Genomic DNA, 19,544 nt, shown 5'->3' on the forward strand with positions numbered 1-19,544 from the left:
TGCTGGGGGGCCGCAGGGACATGGGCTCGGGGGTGGCGGGCAGAACCCCCTTGCGCTTCCCAGCAGGGAGGCTGCCCCGCCCCAGGGAGCCTGCGGGTCAGGGCCGCACAAGGGCCGGGCGGTTTTGCAGGGATCCCCGCCCCAAAGAGCTCCCAGGATCGCTGCACCCTCAAGGCACTGGGCAAGGGTTGGGGGGGCCCAGCGAGGCTGCTGCTCCGTTGGGGGGGCAGAGGGGAGTGTTGCCAGGGCCGGGAACCCCTGGCACTGCCCCTGGTGTCTCTCCGGGCACCTGCGACGGCAGAGAGTGAGCCGTGGGGCGGGGGGTCCGTGACTGGGGCTGGAGCTGTCACCTGTGGGGCACTGCCAACACCCACAGGTACAATGTACCCCTGCCACACACAGCACACAGACACACACACCCAGCAGTGCCGTGCACACAGGGCACCCAGACACCGACACACACACGGCACAGATATACAACACACAGCACCACAATTCACACATGGCACCGAGACACACACCCAGAGCACACACACCCAGAGGTACAACCCACAGCTCTACAAATCACACACAGCACACACAGCCATACAGTGCACACACGGCGCACACACACACACACGCACGCACATGCCCTGCCTCGGACGGGATCTCAGCCTGTCCTGTTCTCCAGCCTCAGCAGGGCTTTGGGCCGCCAGCCGCTCCGAGGGACGGGGCATGAGCCGTGCCATCACGGCAGTCGTGCCCGCCTGGCATTCAGTGGGGCCAGATCCTTGGTTCCTGTGAAGGTCGGTCCCGAGGGATTTACACGGTTTGCAGGGGCGCCAGCAGGGGGCGCCCCACGGCCGGGCTGGAGCATGGAGATGCTCCCCCAGCCAGCACAGTCGGGAGCAGCCCCAGTGCTCGGTTTCACACCGCGCTTGGCCACCGCTGTGACTGGCACCCTCAGCACGGCCCATGGCCTGGGCCAGCTCTGCCCCCCCCCCAGCCAGGGGGGTCTCGCGGATCCCCGTCCCCAGCCAGCTCGGCTCGGCCGTGGCACCGGCTCCTCGGGGAGCAGCTCCCTTCCCAGCCCATTGCGCCCCTGAGCAGTGCGTGGCGGGGCCGGGGTGACAAGATGGCTGGGCCGACGAGGGCACGTGGCCGATCGGAGCCAGCTCGCAGCGAATACGCCAACGGGCGGTGGCGGGCACAGGGTGGGGAGGGCTCTGAGTCCAACAGAGACTTCTCTGCCAGCTGTCTGGCTGCGCTGGGCCTAACCCATCGCCCGGTTTGGGGTGGGGAAGGAATTTCCCCCCGGCTCAGCTTGGCAGAGACCCTGGCTGCAGCGTGGGGCCCGGGTCACTCGCTGGTTTGAACTAGGGTCAATGGGGGGTCTCGGGAAGTCTTGAACCCATGGCTAGAGGGGCAGTGACTCAGCCAGAGGTTCTGGGTGTGTTGCAAGTTCTGCGCCCTGCCATGGCAGATCGCGCCTGTCCCGTCTGGCCTTGAAGCCGAAGAGGCTGTGAGGGCAGTGGCTTTGCTGGGTCTAGGCCCCCGCATCACCCCGGCTCCCCGACCCCTGTCCTCACCCCCCATGACACAGTCTCTCTGGGTGGGGGAGGGTGAGCCGAGAGGTCTCCAGCTGCCCCAGCACAGCCTGTCCAATGCCTGTAACCAGCTCGCTGGCCTGGTACCCACCCCCGGGCACACCCCTGCGCCCAGGGGGCCCCTGCCTTTCCCATCTAGCGCCAGGCACCTACGCTGGCTGCACGACGCACGATAGCGCCACCCCTGCCAGCAGGGAGCCCACTGCCTACAGCCCGGGGCAGGGCAGGCAGATGGGGGCAGGACGCGGATCCCACGCTCGGGCTGGGGTGTAGAATCATAGACCCACAGGGGTAGACGGGACCGCCAGGATTATCTAGTCTCCTCTCGGAAACCTCCAGCGAAGGACCTGCCATCATGCCACGACTTCCCGAGGCCTCTGCTCCATGGGCCGACTGGCCTTCTGGTTAGGACGTTTGGCCTGAGATTTAACCTGCATCTGCTCTGCTGTTGTTTGAACCCATCGCCTCTTGTCCTGCCCTCTGGGGCAAGAGAGAAGAACTTTTCTCCATCTCTTTTATGGCAGCCTTTCACGTGTTTGAAGACTGCTATCCTGTCCCCCCTTAATCTCCCCTTTTCCACACTAAATGCACCCCGTTCCCTCAGCCTCTGCTCCCACGGCTGCCTTCCACCCCGTGAGCGTCTCTGTCGCTCGCCTCTGGATCCTTTCAGTTTCTCTCCACCCCTGCTATACGGTGGGGACCAAAGCTGGACACCGTCCTCCAGCGGGGGCCCGGCCTGCGCTCCCCTCCCCTCCCGGGGCCTGCACGCACTGCCTCTGCTAATGCAGCCCACCCGTGCATTGGCGTTTTCTGCAAGAGCGTCGCGTGGCTCGCTCATGCCGAGGGCGCGATTTGCTACCACATGGGCTGGAAGGGAAGCAACAACCGGGCTGGGGCCGAGCGCACCCTGACGCTGCCCCCGTGCGCGTGGGCGCACCCAGCCAGGTGTGTATGTACGTGTGTGTCTGAGCGTGTACCCAGCCACGCGTGCCTGTACGTCGGCGTGTGACTGGTCACGTGCCTGCCTGTGTGTGTACCTGGCTCTGTGTGTACGTCTGTATCTCACCCCGCGCGTGGGCACAAACCACGTGGGTGCCTGCCTGTGTGTGTACCTTGCAGTGTGCGTCTGTTGTGACACACTGTTCGCCCAGTTGTTTTGAGGACAAACAGTCCCACCCCGGGGCCGCTTTTCCTGTCCCTGCTCCGGGGCTGGGTGACCACAGCCCGAGCAAGTGTTTCAGTTCTAACACCGCCAGGCAAAGGCCTCCCCGCCGCAGGGTAAACAGGAAACGCCTGACTTGCCACAGCAGCGATGTCAGCACGGCCGCGAACACACCGGGGGGAGCAGAGCGCCAGGGGCCCAGCACGGCCGCGAACCCACCGGGGGGAGCAGGGCGCCAGGGGCCCGGCACGGCCGCGAACCCACCGGGGGGAGCAGAGCGCCAGGGGCCCGGCACGGCCGCGAACCCACCGGGGGGAGCAGAGCGCCAGGGGCCCGGCACGGCCGCGAACACACCGGGGGGAGCAGGGCGCCAGGGGCCCGGCACGGCCGCGAACCCACCGGGGGGAGCAGAGCGCCAGGGGCCCGGCACGGCCGCGAACACACCGGGGGGAGCAGGGCGCCAGGGGCCCGGCACGGCCGCGAACCCACCGGGGGGAGCAGGGCGCCAGGGGCCCGGCACGGCCGCGAACACACCGGGGGGAGCAGGGCGCCAGGGGCCCGGCACGGCCGCGAACACACCGGGGGGAGCAGGGCGCCAGGGGCCCGGCACGGCCGCGAACCCACCGGGGGGAGCAGAGCGCCAGGGGCCCGGCACGGCCGCGAACCCACCGGGGGGAGCAGCGCGCCAGGGGCCCGGCACGGCCGCGAACCCACCGGGGGGAGCAGAGCGCCAGGGGCCCGGCACGGCCGCGAACCCACCGGGGGGAGCAGCGCGCCAGGGGCCCGGCACGGCCGCGAACCCACCGGGGGGAGCAGAGCGCCAGGGGCCCGGCACGGCCGCGAACACACCGGGGGGAGCAGGGCGCCAGGGGCCCGGCACGGCCGCGAACACACCGGGGGGAGCAGAGCGCCAGGGGCCCGGCACGGCCGCGAACACACCGGGGGGAGCAGGGCGCCAGGGGCCCGGCACGGCCGCGAACACACCGAGGGGAGCAGAGTGCCAAGGGCCCGGCACGGCCGCGAACACACCGGGGGGAACAGGGCGCCAGGGGCCCGGCACGGCCGCGAACACACCGGGGAGAGCAGGGCGCCAGGGGCCCGGCACGGCCGCGAACGCACCGGGGGGAGCAGGGCGCCAGGGGCCCGGCACGGCCGCGAACGCACCGGGGGGAGCAGGGCGCCAGGGGCCCGGCACGGCCGCGAACGCACCAGGGGGAGCAGAGCGCCAGGGGCCCGGCACGGCCGCGAACGCACCGGGGGGAGCAGAGCGCCAGGGGCCCGGCATGGCCGCGAACCCACCGGGGGGAGCAGAGCGCCAGGGGCCCGGCACGGCCGCGAACACACCTGGGGGAGCAGGGCGCCAGGGGCACGGCCGCGAACACACCGGGGGGAGCAGAGCGCCAGGGGCCCAGCACGGCCGCGAACACACCGGGGGGAGCAGAGCGCCAGGGGCCCGGCACGGCCGCGAACACACCGGGGGGAGCAGGGCGCCAGGGGCCCGGCCGCGAACACACCTGCCACAGTCCCCCAACAATGGCATGACCGTTAACCCCCTCCGACTGGGCCCTGGCACTCCCTGACCCCCGGTGCAGCCCTAACCTCACCCCACCCGCAGCTGCCAAACCCCTCCCCCGCCCCCAGGGACGGGCTGCCCCCACCAGCCTCTCGGCGGTGCCCAGCACCCCTCAGCAAACAGCTCTGCAGCCCAGACGCCCTGATCCCAAAGCCGTGGGCAGGCGCCCAGCAAGAACCGTCGTGCCCAGCAGACCCCACCCGCCTCTGCCTAGCTGACAGGCTGGGGTGCCCGGCTGCCCTGTAACGGAGGGTGGGTGCTGACTGTCTGGGTGGTGATGCTCCTACCCTGCCAGCCCTGCCTGGGGCAGGGAGGGGGCTCCGTGCCACTGAGATGTGGTCAGGTGCCCTGGCACCAAGCCTGGGGTTATTTGTGTGCCGCGCCATCACAGGTCATGCCGCAGTGCCAGGGAACATCTGCAGCCAAACCCGGGGAAATGGGCATCCGTGCCATCCATCGGGGAGGCACTGGAGTCCAGGTGAGTACCGCCAAACGCTGCCTGCCACGCATGGCTGGTGAGGGCCAGCTGGCCGGGCTCTCACCTGGGTGCCCATCACCACAACATTTGGGTGTCATGAGCTGGGCACAAGCAGAACAGTAAGGACAGCAGGTAAAGGTACCTGGGCCCACACGTACGAGGGAGACCAGGCCCTGGGCGCTCCGGGCAAGGGCACTGTCCAGACGGATCCAGCTTCGCTGAGTGAAATCCCTTCCAGCTGCAAAATCGGTCCTAGCAGCCAGCGACGCCCCAAGAGTGACTCCAGGGAGCCAGGCCTGGATGGGGGGTGTCCCGGCGTCCCCGGGCAATGCTCTGGGACTGCTCCCTACGAAGCCAGGCAGGACTCTGGGGAAGTCTCCTCTCTGGGAGCAGCCTGTCTGCAGGACACACAGCTCACCCGGCTCCACCTTCCTGGGTCTGACCTCGGAGCATTCAGCCTCCTCTGCCCCTCCGTGCGCTTCCCCCAGCGAGTCCACTCAGGCGGGCTCCTGGGGAAGCCAGAGGCTCCTGCACCCCAACTTCGCAGTCAGACGTGACTCTCAGCCAGCCAGTAAAACAGAAGGTTTATTAGACGACAGGAACATGGTCTAACACAGAGCTTGTAGGTGCAGAGAACAGGACCCCTCAGCCGGGTCCATTTTGGGGGGCAGTGAGCCAGACAACCAAGTCTGCACTTCACTCCACGTCCCCAGCCAGCCTCAAACTGAAACTCCCTCCAGCCCCTCCTCCTCTGGACCTGGTCTCTTTCCCGGGCCAGGTGGTCACCGGATTCCTTTCTTCTCCAACCCTTTAGCTCTCACCTTGCAGGGGGAAGGGCCCAGGCCATCAGTTGCCAGGAAACAGGGTGTCGGCCATTTATGTACCCTGGCCCTGTGCTCTGCAACAATTGCACCCCCTTATCCCACTACCTAGAGACTTAAGAACTGCCTAGGGGAAACTGAGGCACCCCTACAATATTCAAAGGAAACATTAAGAACAGTCCCACTTCGTCACAGGGGGCACCCCACAGCAGCTGCATTAGCCGCAGTCTCAGAGAGGGTGGCTGTCCCGAGCACCCCACAGCGAAATGCCCCCCATCTGGGTGCAGACCCGGTCTGGGCTCCACAGCTCGACAGGGAGACACAGCAGCCCCTGCCACAGATCACCCCACAGCTGCTGGCACTGCTGGAAAGACGGAATTCCTGGGCGGCTGGCTCTGTCCCAGGCCAGAAGATCCCTCACCCTGCTCTGTCAGGGGTATTGGGGGCCGTGCCCAGGGCAGAGGTGGCCCACAGACCTGTCTGGTCCCAGCCCCATCTCTACCCTGGGACCTTCGGCGCTGTTTTCCCCCCACGTAGCTGAGACCTTGACAGTCCGCACACCCTCTCCCGCCAGGAGCCACCCACCCATGGGGCAGCACGGAGCTGGGGGGACGGGCTGCTCCACAACTGAGTGACAGAGTCGAGGTCAGGGACCTCGGTGGGGCCACTGACATGGGACCAGACAGCAGGGGGAGGGGCACCGAGCTGGGGCCTGCCTAAGCCCTGCACCCCCAGGGACGGGAATGGTGCCGTACAGGCTCCCAGCCAGCTGCAGAGGGTGAGAGCAGCTCTCCCCTGCACGGGTGGCAAGGCCTGGTGGGAGGGGTCTGTGCACATTGCAGCCGAACCTGCCCTGGAAGGGGAGCCAGGGGAACCCCCCTGCGGGCGGCTCCTCCCCCCGCCAGACGGATTGTTCCACGCGCCGGGGCCCAACCGTCACTTTCCAGGGCACCTGATGCCGGTTTCCCCTCCTGCTTCTTTCCGCCGAGCAGCGTTTCACGTGGTGCCAGCCGCCCGCCCGCACCAGGGAAACCCTGCTGAGACAGACCTGCCCCAGCCGTATGACAGCAACCACAGAGCCGGGCGCCGGGGGAAAGCTGCCAGAGGAGAGAACAATGAGTGCAAAGGATTCCGCTAGGGCCTGTTCAGGGAGGGCTCCCATCCGGGTCTGACAGCACCGGGACTCCATTGGCTACCAGGCACCCAGCCCGGCTCAGACCCACTGAGGCATGCGGCAAGCCCGGGAGCACAGAAACGCCAGCTCCTCCACTGAGTGGTAGCAGGCACCCGGGGTCTGGTGGCTTCCCAGTGCAGGAGAAATCTGTGACGCAGAGTCAGGGTCTATTTGAAGTGCAATTGGCTTATTTACCCACCTGCACCCGGCCTGGACCAGAGCGGGTCACAACCAGCACGCGGGGAAATCCCAGCTCCCAGGGAGCAGCCGCCTCAAGCCTTGACTCTAATCAGAGCCCAAGGCAGAGAGCAACGCTGCCGCGGCTTGCTCAGCTGCCTCTGCACAGAACCAGGGCCTCACCCCGCAGCTTGTCTGCCCAAGACTGAGCACTTGCTCGTGCGCTTGGCAGACTGTGTGTCAGCGCCCCCCGGTAACGCCTGCCATGACCATACACACAACAAGAGCCCATGTGGAATGTGCTGGCCTCAGAAACCTCAGAAGGCAACGTCCTAAGGACAGGGGGTGGCTGTAGCTGAAGAGATCGATCATTGGTCCAGCCAGCTCAGGGGCAGCTCCCCAACAGCGGCCAGTTCTGGCCGCACAAATGCGCCTCGTTCCTAGGTGACGCTCGAGCAGGGCAGTGTTTCTCTCGGCTCAGTTCATGCCCTGAGCACCAGCAGCTCCTGGCAGGCTGAACTCTGAGCCCTGCTTCAGGCAACAATCCCTTAATTTTAATTGGCCTGAGTGAGGGGCACCGGCAGAGCTGGGGGAGGGGAGCCCAGGCTGGAAGAGCAGGGGGGCTGCGGGTCAGGAGTGAGGGGTAACGGCAGAGCTGGGGGGGGGAAGCTCAGGCTGGAAGAGCAGGGGGGCTGCGGGTCGGGAGTGAGGGGCACCAGCAGAGCTGGGGGCGGGGGAGCCCAGGCTGGAAGAGCAGGGGGGCTGAGGGTCGGGAGTGAGGGGCACCAGCAGAGCTGGGCTGGGGAGCCCCGGGCTGGGATAGCAGGGGGCTGCGGGTCGGGAGTGAGGGGCACCGGCAGAGCTGGGGGCGGGGAGCCCAGGCTGGAAGAGCAGGGGGGCTGAGGGTCGGGAGTGAGGGGCACCGGCAGAGCTGGGGAGACCCACGAGCCGGGTGCGGTGTGGCTCTGTGCACGGCTCTGCCGCAGCCCCGGCACAATGGATCGAATTCAGCTCCCAGCGTCAGACACGCGGCAAGCCAGGCTCTGTGGCTGGCAAACAGTGGGGCCTAAGGGGTGGTCCCTCGAGGCAGGCGGGGGGCTGTGCTGTCAGCCTGATGCCATGCTCCGGCTACCAGCCTGAGGCCCGGGCAGGGGGCAGGCTGACGCAGACCCACAGCGGGGCGGCTCAGCTGCCGGCCTTCGCTCCAATCTGCCACGGTGCCCCCTGCGCCCAGCCAGGCGCCCGCTGCCACCATGGGGGGGTGCAGCAGGGGAGCTGGTCCAGCAGGGCCAGGGCAGGACTCGGGGAGAGGGAGAAAGGAGCTGGGCAAAGCCAGTTTCCAAGGGCTCCCTAAGGAGCTGTCGGGGGAGCAGAGCCTTCTTCATGGGGGTGCAGCTCAGCCACTGGCCCTCTGGCCTGCCCGTGGTGCCCGGTGCCCAGGCCAGAGCAGGCCAGCGAGGCACCGTCAGCCTGGCTGCTCTGTGAGCCGACAGGGTCATTTGGGCAACACAGGGGGTCTGATCTCCAGGCCCAGAGCCAGGCCCAGGCCTATGGTACTGCCAGGCAGCTCTAGGGCACAGAGTCCTGCCTGTCCGTGTCTCACGGCCATGCTGGTCATGTCCAGCCCTCCTCAGTCAGCGGGACGGGTGGGGGGGAATGATGCCCGCGAGGGGTAGTTCTCACCCAGGCAGTGCCGGGCAACAGAGCCCCTTCTGGGGTGGTGCAGCTCGGCTGGGAACCAATGGCTACATTATCAGGGACCCAGCAGTCTGCCAGCGTCAGCGAGGGGAGAATCAGGCCCTTTGAGCGACTCCTGATTGCACCAGCGCAGGCCCCGTGGCTATTGGGAGCAGCGTTTCGGTGGAACAGAAACCCCGGCGTCAGCATGTTGCCCGGGGCCTCCTCCTCGCCGCCAACCCTGCTCTGAGCCACTCTCTGAATCAATCAGCGACCGAGAGCAGCTTGCAGACCGAGGGGGAAAATCTCCCTGCACCATGGAAAGCTGCCACCCTCCCCTCCCCAGCTCTGCCCTCACAGACCTGGTGCCCTCGCTGACTCTCCTCCGGCAAAGCCAGGGCTTCCTGCCAGCTCCCAGCTGAGAGCAGGGCCCCCTGCACCATGTGCTGTACAGAGGGACAGACAGCCCCTGCCCCAAAGAGCTCTGCAACACGGAGTGGGAGGGGAAACTGAGACATGGGGAGGGGGAATGACGTGACCAAGTTCCCCCAGCAGGCCAGTGGGAGATCCAGGAATAGGAGCCAGGTCTCTGGAGAGCCAGCCCAGTGCTCTACTCACTGGGCATCACTGCCTCTCTGTCAGTGCCTGCTCTCAGCCCTCCCCCGCCCTGCAGAGGCAACCTCAGCTCTGGTAGGGGAGCCGGAAGCAGCCCAGGTGGAGGGGTGCATCTCCCAAGGCCATGGCATCGCCAGCCTGCTCCGAAGCAGGTCTCTGGAGATCGGCTGCAAGGAGCGGCTTTGTGCCTCAGTTTCCCCTCCTCGCTCAGCTGGCTCCTGTGGCCAGACAGAGCAGGGAATGCCCAGCTGAGCAGGGTGGGGAACACCCCAGTGCCGCCAGAGGGCTTTATTCAGGGCCTGATCCTGCCAGGTCTTGAACAGCTCCCCCCTGGTGCTCAGTGGCTCAGAGGATCGGGCCCGGAGGCTGACCTGGCCGGACATGTTGAGGTTTCTTCGGCCAAAGGGTGACACCGGTGGGTTGCTCCTGGCTCAGCCTGGACATGATCAACCTGCCATGGGGCCTGCCAGCCCTCGGTGTCAAACATGGGGGTTGACGTGCCCCCGTTTTGACCTTGGGAACATTCCACATCACCTGCCCGGGACCTGCAGCCCCCCTGCACAGGGGCCCAAGGATGAGAGGCTCAGCTCCCTGCCTTGGGGGGCAATGACCCCCCCAAAAGGTGGGGTCCCCGGCCCTGAGTCTCAGCAGCAATACAGAGGCTGGAGCAGCTCCTCCCGTCCCCCCTTGCCCAGCAGCAAGAGCCCTCTCCTCCCACACCTGCCAGGGTCTGGCACTGCTCCCTGGGACTCCCCTGGCCCTTGGCACCACCTCTCGTGTCCCATATGCTGCTGAGCCCCCAGGCCCTGCTGGGACACTCACCGAGAGCGGCGCTCACCTCCCAGGGCAGGCCCAGTGGGGCCCAGCCAGCCAAGGGAGGATAGTTCCCTGTCTCACGGCGTCTAACGCTCCAGCCAGCATCCCCGCTGACATGAACTGGCAGCGCCCACAAGGCCGAGGCCCAGGACGGGCTGGCTGGGGAGCTCACCCTGCTGCTAGCCACGCCGTCCCCAGGCTGGGCCATGCCCGCCGCCCGTCAGTCTCTGGCTGCCATGCCGGCCCCTTCCCAGCCACGGATGCTGCAGCTCGGCCCAGGCCCTGCTGAGCAGCCAGCGGGCATTTCCCTCAGCGGGGCCAGGCGCCACCAGAGGCGAAAGCGACTGTGGGTTTGGGGCTGAGCTGTCTGGGTGCGGCTCTGGCTGTGCTGCACGGCAGACCTGCGACCAGGTTGTCTGGCCCGTTTGTTCTTAATGTTTCCTCTGAATAGTGTGGGGATGCCTCAGTTTCCCCTATGCAGTTCTTAAGTTTCTAGGGGGTGGGGTAAGGGTGTATGATCGTTGCAGAGCCCTAGAGGGCAGGTGTGTGCAGGGGTCTGGACACAGAGAATGGCAGGCACCCTGTTTCCTGGCCATTGATGGCCTGGGCCCTTCCCCCCTGCAAGGTGAGAGCTAAAGGGTTGGAGAACAAAGGAATCCAGTGACTTCCTGGCCCGGGAAAGGGACAAAGCCCAGAGGAAGGGGGGCTGGAGGGAGTTTCAGTTTGGGGCTGGCTGGGGACATGGAGTGAAGGGCAGATGTGGTTGTCTGGCTCACTGCCCCCCAAAATGGACCCAGCTGAGGGGTCCTGTTCTCTGCACCTACAAGCTCTGTGTTAGACCATGTTCCTGTCGTCTAATAAACCTTCTGTTTTACTGGCTGGCTGAGAGTCACGTCTGACTGCAGAGTTGGGGGTCAGGACTCTCTGGCTTCCCCAGGACCCCGCCTGGGCGGACTTGCTGTGGGAAGCGCACGGAGGGGCAGAGGATGCTGAATGCTCCGAGGTCAGACCCAGGAAGGTGGAAGCCAGGTGAGCTGTGTGTCCTGCAGACAGGCTGCTCCTAGAGAGGAGACTTCCCCGGAGTCCTGCCTGGCTTCGTAGGGAGCAGTCCCAGAGCATCCCCCGGGGGCTCCGTGACACAGGTCCTCCCTGGCTCCTGCTGCCCGGGATGCGCCCGGCTCAGCCTCCCGGCAGCACATTCTGCCCTCTCAGCATCCTCACCATCGCCCAGGGGGCTGGCGCTTGCTGCCCCCAGGGGATCCCCAAGCCAGAGCCATGGCACGATGCAGAGCCTGGTCCCGCCTCCAGCCCTCGGCACCACGGACGTGTGGGCGCAGTGGACAGACAAACACCGGCACAGACCCCGCCGTCAGCCAGGGACCTGGAGGAATTGCCAGCCATGCCCTGCCTCACGGGGAGTGGGCCAGGTGCCCCCGGACCTGCCCTACCCTGCCCCAAGCCACCTCTTGCTCTTCCACATTCCCTGTCTCCTGCTCCTGACTCTGCCATCCCTCTCCTCCACCCCCCAGCCAGCCCCCTGGCCCGCCGGAGGGTTAGGAGCCCAGCTGAGCTGGCAGCGCGGGGGAGGCCCCTATGCCCAGGGGAGCTGCTTGCCTGGAGGGTTACGTCAGCCTGGCTGGGGCTGGGGGAGGGCAGTGCACACTGCTTTGATGTGAGCCTGGGGCAGGGAGCCGGGGGGGCGTCCCAAGTGCGTCACCGGCGCGCCAGGCGCAAGATGTGAACTCCCCCGGCAAAGGTTACCGCGCCGCCCCGGGCGCGCTCACCCCACCCCCACCTGCAGCCAGGGCCCTTTGCAGCAAAACAGGAAGTGCTGGGGAACGGCGCTGACCTCACCGCGCTATTATTAGCTGCCCGGCTCGCTGAGTGGGGCACACGCGGCTGTTCACATGTGTCTGCCCCACGCCGAGGCCTGCAGGGAGCTCCCAGAATTCCCAGGAGGGACCCCAATGGTCTGCTTGGGCGGGGCGCCCAGACGCGGTGGTGACGGGCGCAGCGGCAGGGAGCAGCTCTGTGGAAGGCAGCGTGGGGCAGCGAGGGACAGGCACAGATGTGTGCCCAGCAGGAGGTGCCCTGATATGCCCAGTGGGGGCAGCTGAAGGGCATCCCACTGTCACGGAGTCCCTGGGCGATGCTCTGGAGCTGCTCCCCACGAAGCCAGGCAGGACTCTAGAGAAGTCTCCTTTCTGTGAGCAGACTGTCTGCAGGACACAAAGCTCCCACCTTCCTAGGTCTGACCTCGGAGCATTCAGCATCCTCTGCCCCTCCGTGCGCTTCCCCCAGCGAGTCCGCTCAGGCGGGCTCCTGGGGAAGCCAGAGGCTCCTGCACCCCAACTTCGCAGTCAGACGTGACTCTCAGCCAGCCAATAAAACAGAAGGTTTATTAGACGACAGGAACATGGTCTAACACAGAGCTTGTAGGTGCAGAGAACAGGACCCCTCAGCCGGGTCCATTTTGGGGGGCAGTGAGCCAGACAACCAAGTCTGCACTTCACTCCACGTCCCCAGCCAGCCCCAAACTGAAACTCCCTCCAGCCCCTCCTCCTCTGGACCTGGTCTCTTTCCCGGGCCAGGTGGTCACCGGATTCCTTTCTTCTCCAACCCTTTAGCTCTCACCTTGCAGGGGGGAAGGGCCAGGCCATCAGTTGCCAGGAAACAGGGTGTCGGCCATTCTCTGTGTCCAGACCCCTGCACACACCTGCCCTCTAGAGCTCTGCAACGATCATATACCCTTATCCCACCACCTAGATACTTAAGAACTGCATAGGGGAAACTGAGGCACCCCCACTCTATTCAGAGGAACATTAAGAACAGTCTCGCTTCGTCACACCCACCACCACCCAGCTGTGCCCAGCAGAGCTCTCCAAGAGGGGTGCAGCCGTGGCGGACAATCACCGGCTAAGAACCCCGCCCCTCTGGCTGCAGTGGGGTCACAATCCCAAGGACGTTCCTGGCTCCCGGTCTCTTGCTCAGACCAATGTGGTTCCCCATCCCTAAGGAGGCAGGCCCCCCCAAACCATGAGAACACGCATGTCCGGGGCTCTTCGCCTTCTGCTTTCGGAGCCACTTGCGGCTGGTTTTCTGCAGTAACGGGGGCTAGAAACTTGTTTCTTTTTAAATGAAAACTGCCTCTGCTGTGATCATGGGAGTCCAGGAGCTGGGGCTTCAAGGAAACCACCCTGTGACGGGGTGCGACTCAGCACGCTAGCGCCTCCTGCCGGCTGTCCTGGGGATTAGCTCTGCTAGCCCGAGTGCCCCCTTCTGGTGACCTTTCGCCACCATCACTTCTCCTCCTTGACCCATGTCGTTCCAGGGACTGCAGCCTCCTCTCCAGGCCAAAGCCCTCCAGCTGTGCCCCACCCAGTGCTCCCCACTTCCGTGGGGAACTACCACAGTCTGACAGTCCAGCCCCTTCCTCAGTGGTGAGTGGGGGGAACCCAGGCCCGTCCACTACTCCGGGTCCCAGCCCAGGGACCCTGTAGATAGCAGCCACATGCTGCACCCCCTCCACCTTTGCAGTCTATTTCCCTGGGCTGCTTCCAGCACCTTCTCCGCCCTTATCTCAGGGCCTCAGCGTGTTTGTCTGAGCAGCCAGCCAGGGGCTCTTGCTTTCTCCCTGATCCCACGCAGCACTGCTCTGTCCAAGGTGCCACCTTTCCTCCTCCTGCCAGGCAGCCAGGTCTCCCACCTCCAGGGAGCAGCTGAAGATGCTCTGCCCAGCAGCTCTTCTTATGTAGGCCCTGCCCAGCCCTGACTGGCTGCTCCTCCCAGCCCCTCTCCTACTGGCTGCTTTCTGCACAGTCTCCTTAGGGTCCTTTAACCCCATTATAGGCCAGCGTGTGGCAGATGCCACATCACACACCCGCCAGCCCAAGAGCTGGCACCAGAGGAGCAAAGCTCTTCCTAGGTGCAGATACCCACTAGCATGGGTAGTGCCCAGGGTCACACACTAGGGAGTCTGTGGCAGGAACTCTGCCGAGACTTCGGCGAACACCGCATACCCGGGCCAGCTTTCCCCTTCCATACATGTTTTGCCTTGATCCATGCCCTGGCCCTTCTCATCCAACTACTCCCAGCATAGGCCTGCTCTCTCCCCTCGTCCCGCACAGAGGGTCTTTCCAAGTCATAGAATATCAGGGTTGGAAGGGACCTCAGGAGGTCATCTAGTCCAACCCCCTGCTCAAAACAGGTCCAATCCCCAACCAAATCATCCCAGCCAGGGCTTTGTCAAGCCTGACCTTAAAGACCTTTAAGGAAGGAGATTCCACCACCTCCCCAGGTAACCCATTCCAGTGCTTCATCACCCTCCTAGTGAAATAGTGTTTCCTACTATCCAACCTAGACCTCCCCCACTGCAACTTGAGACCATTACTCCTCGTTCCGTCATCTGCTACCACTGAGAACAGACTAGATCCATCCTCTTTGGAACCCCCTTCCAGGTAGTTGAAAGCAGCTATCAAATCCCCCCTCATTCTTCTCTTCCGCAGACTAAACAATCCCAGTTCCCTCAGCCTCTCCTCATAAGTCATGTGTTCCAGCCCCCTAGTCATTTTTGTTGCCCACCGCTGGACGCTTCCCAATTTTTCCCACATCCTTCTTGTAGTGGACACAGTACTCCAGATGAGGCCTCACCAATGCTGAATAGAGGGGAACGATCACGGCCCTCGATCTGCTGGCAATGCCCCCACTTATACAGCCCAAAATGCCATTGGCCTTCTTGGCAAGAAGGGCATACTGTTGGCTCATATCCGCTTCTCATCCACCATAACCCCTAGGTCCTTTTCTGCAGAACTGCTGCCGAGCCATTCGGTCCCTAGTCTGTAGCGGTGCATGGGATTCTTCCGTCCTAAGTGCAGGACTCTGCACTTGTCCTTGTTGAACCTCATCAGATTTCTTTTGGCCCAATCCTCCAATTTGTCTAGGTCCCTTGGTATCCTATCCCTACCCTCCAGCGTATCTACCACTCCTCCCAGTTTAGTGTCATCTGCAAACTTGCTGAGGGTGCAATCCACACCATCCTCTGGATCATTATTCTATTAATGAAGATATTGAACAAAACCGGCCCCAGGACCGACTCTTGGGGCACTCCACTTGATACTGGCTGCCAACTAGACATGGAGCCATTGATCACTACCCGTTGATCCCGATGATCTAGCCAGCTTTCTATCCACCTTATAGTCCATTCATCCAGCCCATACTTCTTTAACTTGCTGGCAAGAATACTGTGGGAGACGTATCAAAAGTTTTGCTAAAGTCAAGGAACAACATATCCACTGCTATCCCCTCATCCACAGAGCCAGTTATCTCATCATAGAAGGCAATTAGGTTAGTCAGGCATGACTTGCCCTTGGTGAATCCATGCTGACTATTCCTGATCACTTTCCTCTCCTCTAAGTGCTTCAGAATTGATTCATGAGGACCTGCTCCATGATTTTTCCCCAGGGACTGAGGTGAGGTTGACTGGCCTGTAGTTCCCCAGATCCTCCTCCTTCTCTTTTTTAAAGATGGGCACTACATTAGCCTCTCTCCAGTCATCTGGGACCTCCCCCAATCACCACGAGTTTTCAAAGATAATGGCCAATGGCTCTGCAATCACATCTGCCAACTCCTTTAGCACTCGGATGCAACGCATCCGGCCCCATGGACTTGTGCTCATCCAGCTTTTCTAAATAGTCCCAAACCACTTCTTTCTCCACAGAGGGCTGGTCACCTCCTCCCCATGCTGTGCTGCCCAGTGCAGTAGTCTGGGAGCTGACCTTGTTCGTGAAGACAGAGGCAAAAAAAAGCATGGAGTACATTAGCTTTTTCCACATCCTCTGTCACTAGGTTGCTTCCCCCATTCAGTAAGGGGCCCACACTTTCCTTGACCTTCTTCTTGTTGCTCACATACCTGAAGAAACCCTTCTTGTTACTCTTAACATCCCTTGCTAGCTGCAACTCCAGGTGTGATTTGGCCTTCCTGATTTCACTCCTGCATGCCCGAGCAATATTTTGTCGCTGGTCCTTGGTTGCATCCACTGCGCCTCTGCTCCCTGTGATCCGAGACAGACGGCCGGAGCTGAACACCGGGCCCAGGGCAGGCCGCCCCCGCTGCTGTGCTCTGGCTTGCTCTTCCCGTGCCCTGCCAGTGTGGCGGCCTCCTGCTGACTGCACTGAGACCTTTCACTGAGCTCCCCATCATGCCACCCAGGCCAATGGAGAGCCCAGCACGGGGTGATCGACTCGCAGGGCCTCTCCGCTGGTCCAGACACAGCTCAACGCTTCTGGGGCATCTCCAGTCTGGCCAGCTCGTCGTTCTGCTCCGGGCACCGCACTGAGGCGGCGTGGGCTGCGGCTCCCAGGCACTGCGCCACACCGCACGCTTGGCTCTTCGGGAAATCTGCCTCCAGTTTCGGGTGCTGAGCACTTGAAAAAATCTGGCCCTGGCTCCTGCTCAGGGTTTGCTACCTCTGTGCCAGTGCCCAGCCAGTTAGTTTAACAGCCTTGCATGTGTGGGACTCAGCCGAGGCTGGAGCGCTCAGCACCAGAGATTATAAACTCTGTGGGCAGGGCCCCCCCGCTCCCTGCACAAGGGAGCCCGATCCAGAGCAAGGCCTTCGGGAGCAGCTGGGATCCAATCAGTGCTGTCTGGCTATCGCAGGCAGGGTTGTACGCGAGCACTGTCCGTCTGTGCCCTGAGCCAAGCAGTGGCCTCAGGCCAGGGGCTGAATTCAAATTGCTGCGGCAATTCATCCCGGCGCCTCCTAGCTTCTGCGCGCCGGACGCTGCCACCTCAGCAGTGTTCTCCCCCCGGCGTCTGGGCTGCGCGAGTCTCCCCGTGTGCAGCTGCAAGGTTCACAGACACCCACCCCAGGATGGCCTCCGAGCCAATTCCCGCTGTTCTCCTGTGCCCTGAGCGAGCAGGCCGGGCAGCGGGGATGAGGCGGACAGCGGCTCAAAGAGCCAGGGAGCCCCAAGGGCCTGTGCATCACCCCGACGCGCCATCACCTGCCGTGCAGAGACTGCCCCCGGGCTTACGAGTGGCCAGGCTAAGCCAGGAGGGGCCCAGATTCTCCTTGGGCCTCAGGCACAACCAGCGAGGACAACGGGCTGCGGGGCGGGCGCTGGCCTCTCCCGGGGAGAACAGGAGCGTGGAGAGCCACAGGCCATGCTGGGTCCAGGTGCTCAGCAGCAGAAACCCCGCCCCGACGCCTGCTCAGAGCCCCGCACCACACAAGAGCTCAGGCCCAGGGGACTGACTGTGTGGGAATGGGCCTGGTGGGGAACTTGGTCACCATCCCAGCAAGCTCCCTCGCACAGCCCTCAGCCCTGCGGTCTGGGCCAGTCCTTGCCCCCCACCCCCAGTGCCACGCTGACCTACAGGCCTGGAGCGGCAAGCCTCACCCCCCCAGGGCAGGTAACATTGCATCTGCACGCTGAGCCTCCAGGGCTCGGCTCTGATCCGGGGGCAACTCCGCTGGCTCCAAGGGCGACGCCTGACTTATCCCGGCTTTGTGAGGGCAGAATCGGACCTAAGCCGCCCCCTGCAGTCCCCAGAGCTTCTGCCCGGGGCAGAGCTCTGCATCCGGCTATTCCGGCTGCCCAGGGCTTGTGCCTGGCATCAGAAGGCCTGGTGCAAAGGCTGTTCGACTCCAGTGAGCTCTGAATCCGGCCCCAAGCCCCTGAGATTCTCAGCCCCTCGGTCCACAGCCGGCACAGACTCGCTGTCACCCCCATGAGGCAGGGCAGAGGCAAAAGGATGCCACAGCCACATCCGAGAGCCCAGAGCTAGGCACTGATCCACTCCCCGGGGCAGCCTGCTCCTCGGCCAGGCCTGCCCCAGGGCTGTCCAGCTGCTCCATTCTGGCACTGAGGGGCTGGGCTCTGCCTTCTCCTCCAGCCAGGTTTCCACACTGTGCTCGTCCCGCAGCACCCGAGCGCCCAGGCAGCGTGGATCCCGGCCTTGATTTCCCCCAGAGGTCCTCCACCACCACGCCGGCGATGTATCCAGAACGCTGGCTCTGTGGGGCTGGGATGTGGTCGCCAACTGGCCTGCAAAGCACCTGGCACATGGCAGGGGGAGCTACTCAAGTCGTCCTGGGATCCCTGCTGCCCACCGTGCCTGTGTCCCACCCAGCGCGATGGGTCTAGTCCCATCCCCCAGCCAGCGCTTGGGATTGGGCCAGTCAGCAGCAGCTGCCGAGGACAAATCAGGGCAAAGGAAACAAAGTCAGCCCGGGCCTTTTGTCCGATCAAAGGGGCCCAGCCCCCAGAGCCTGAGGGGAAGGAGCTGGCTGCACAGAACAATGCCCCACTCGGCACCGCATGGCGCAGGCCTGGCCGATACCAGCCTACCCCGCTAACTCCTCTGCCAGGTCCACGACCTGACCGCTAGGCCACGCTTCCTCCCGGGGGGGCCGGCTGCCATGGGAAACAACCAGCCAGGGCTCAAAGCCTGTCCACGGGGGGACAGACACGGACGACCCCCCTCCACCAAAACCCCAGCTCAGCAGACAAAGGGCCAGCTGGTGCAGGGGCCGCGGGGCCTGTCTGCACGCTGCAGCTGCCTGGCTGGGCTCCTTTGTGCCAGCAGGGCTCAGTTCACTTCCTTAGGGGCAGGTGTCCAGGTACAAAGAGTCCCCCGCACAATAGGCCCCCTGGGGGGCTGAATGGGGCCTGGGCTCCCTCCTGGGACAGCGCAGGGTGGATCGATGCCGGGGCTTGGAGAGGGGCTGCTGCGCTCCAGCGCTCCCAAGATGCCCGGCCTCCCCCTCCTCTGGCAGGGCGCACACTGGGGCCAGATCCTGCTGGTGGATCCTTCAGGGGGGAGGCCAACCCGCTCCTCGCCACCAACACCCAGCCCCTGGCCATGTGCCCTGTCTGTCGAGGGGCACAGCTGGCAGGGATCGGGGCACGGCGCGTGGGCAGAGAGCCGCTCACGTGTCCGGGACTGTGCGTGTGAGCAGCGGAGGAGGAATCCCAGCCACGGGCCCCCGCCCCAGCCAGCTCCTGGGAACAGAGCCAGCAGAAGGGGAGGGAGGGGACTCACCTGCAGCGCCTCGCAGACCAGCTCCACGCTCAGCGCGCCCGTGAGGAACTCGACGCACAGCTGCAGGAGACAGACAGAGACAGACCGTGGGGGCAGAGCAGAGAAACCACCGTGACTCCCCCTCCCACACCAAGCGCTGCCAGGAGATCCCCACGGCTCTGATACACACCGTTCCAGTCTGACTCAGCACTGTGGGGAGGCTGGCAGAAGGGGGAGCCCCCAGCCCCTCGCTGGGGCCCCTCTGCCAGGTGGATCCGGGGGAGTGCCATGGTGTAGGCCTGGCGTGACGTGGGGAACTGAACCTGGGGGAGGCTGCATTTTGTGGAAGACAGGGGCAGGGTGGTGAACACAGCCGCAACCTGGAAACAGTTGTGCTCACTGAGGCAGGTTAAGGGGTCAGTGAACTAAGCACCAGCAGC

At 64.3% G+C, this 19,544-nt stretch overlaps 1 protein-coding gene across 2 annotated transcripts in view; it reads right to left on the bottom strand.

The window, feature by feature from the left end:
• The window catches only part of BTBD19 (BTB domain containing 19), a 71,313-nt gene that overhangs the window by 3,612 nt on the left and 48,157 nt on the right, over positions 1 to 19,544 (bottom strand). The window contains exon 4 of one of the 2 annotated variants that reach the window (XM_074962330.1): positions 19,126 to 19,185. The exons of the other annotated variant lie outside the window; for it this stretch is intronic. Coding sequence (XP_074818431.1) covers positions 19,126 to 19,185 — 60 coding nt within the window. The remainder of the gene's footprint in view (positions 1 to 19,125; positions 19,186 to 19,544) is intronic. 2 annotated transcript variants of the gene reach the window in all.

This window comes from Natator depressus, chromosome 8 (genome assembly GCF_965152275.1).
Source record: "Natator depressus isolate rNatDep1 chromosome 8, rNatDep2.hap1, whole genome shotgun sequence".
NCBI lineage: Eukaryota > Metazoa > Chordata > Testudines > Cheloniidae > Natator > Natator depressus.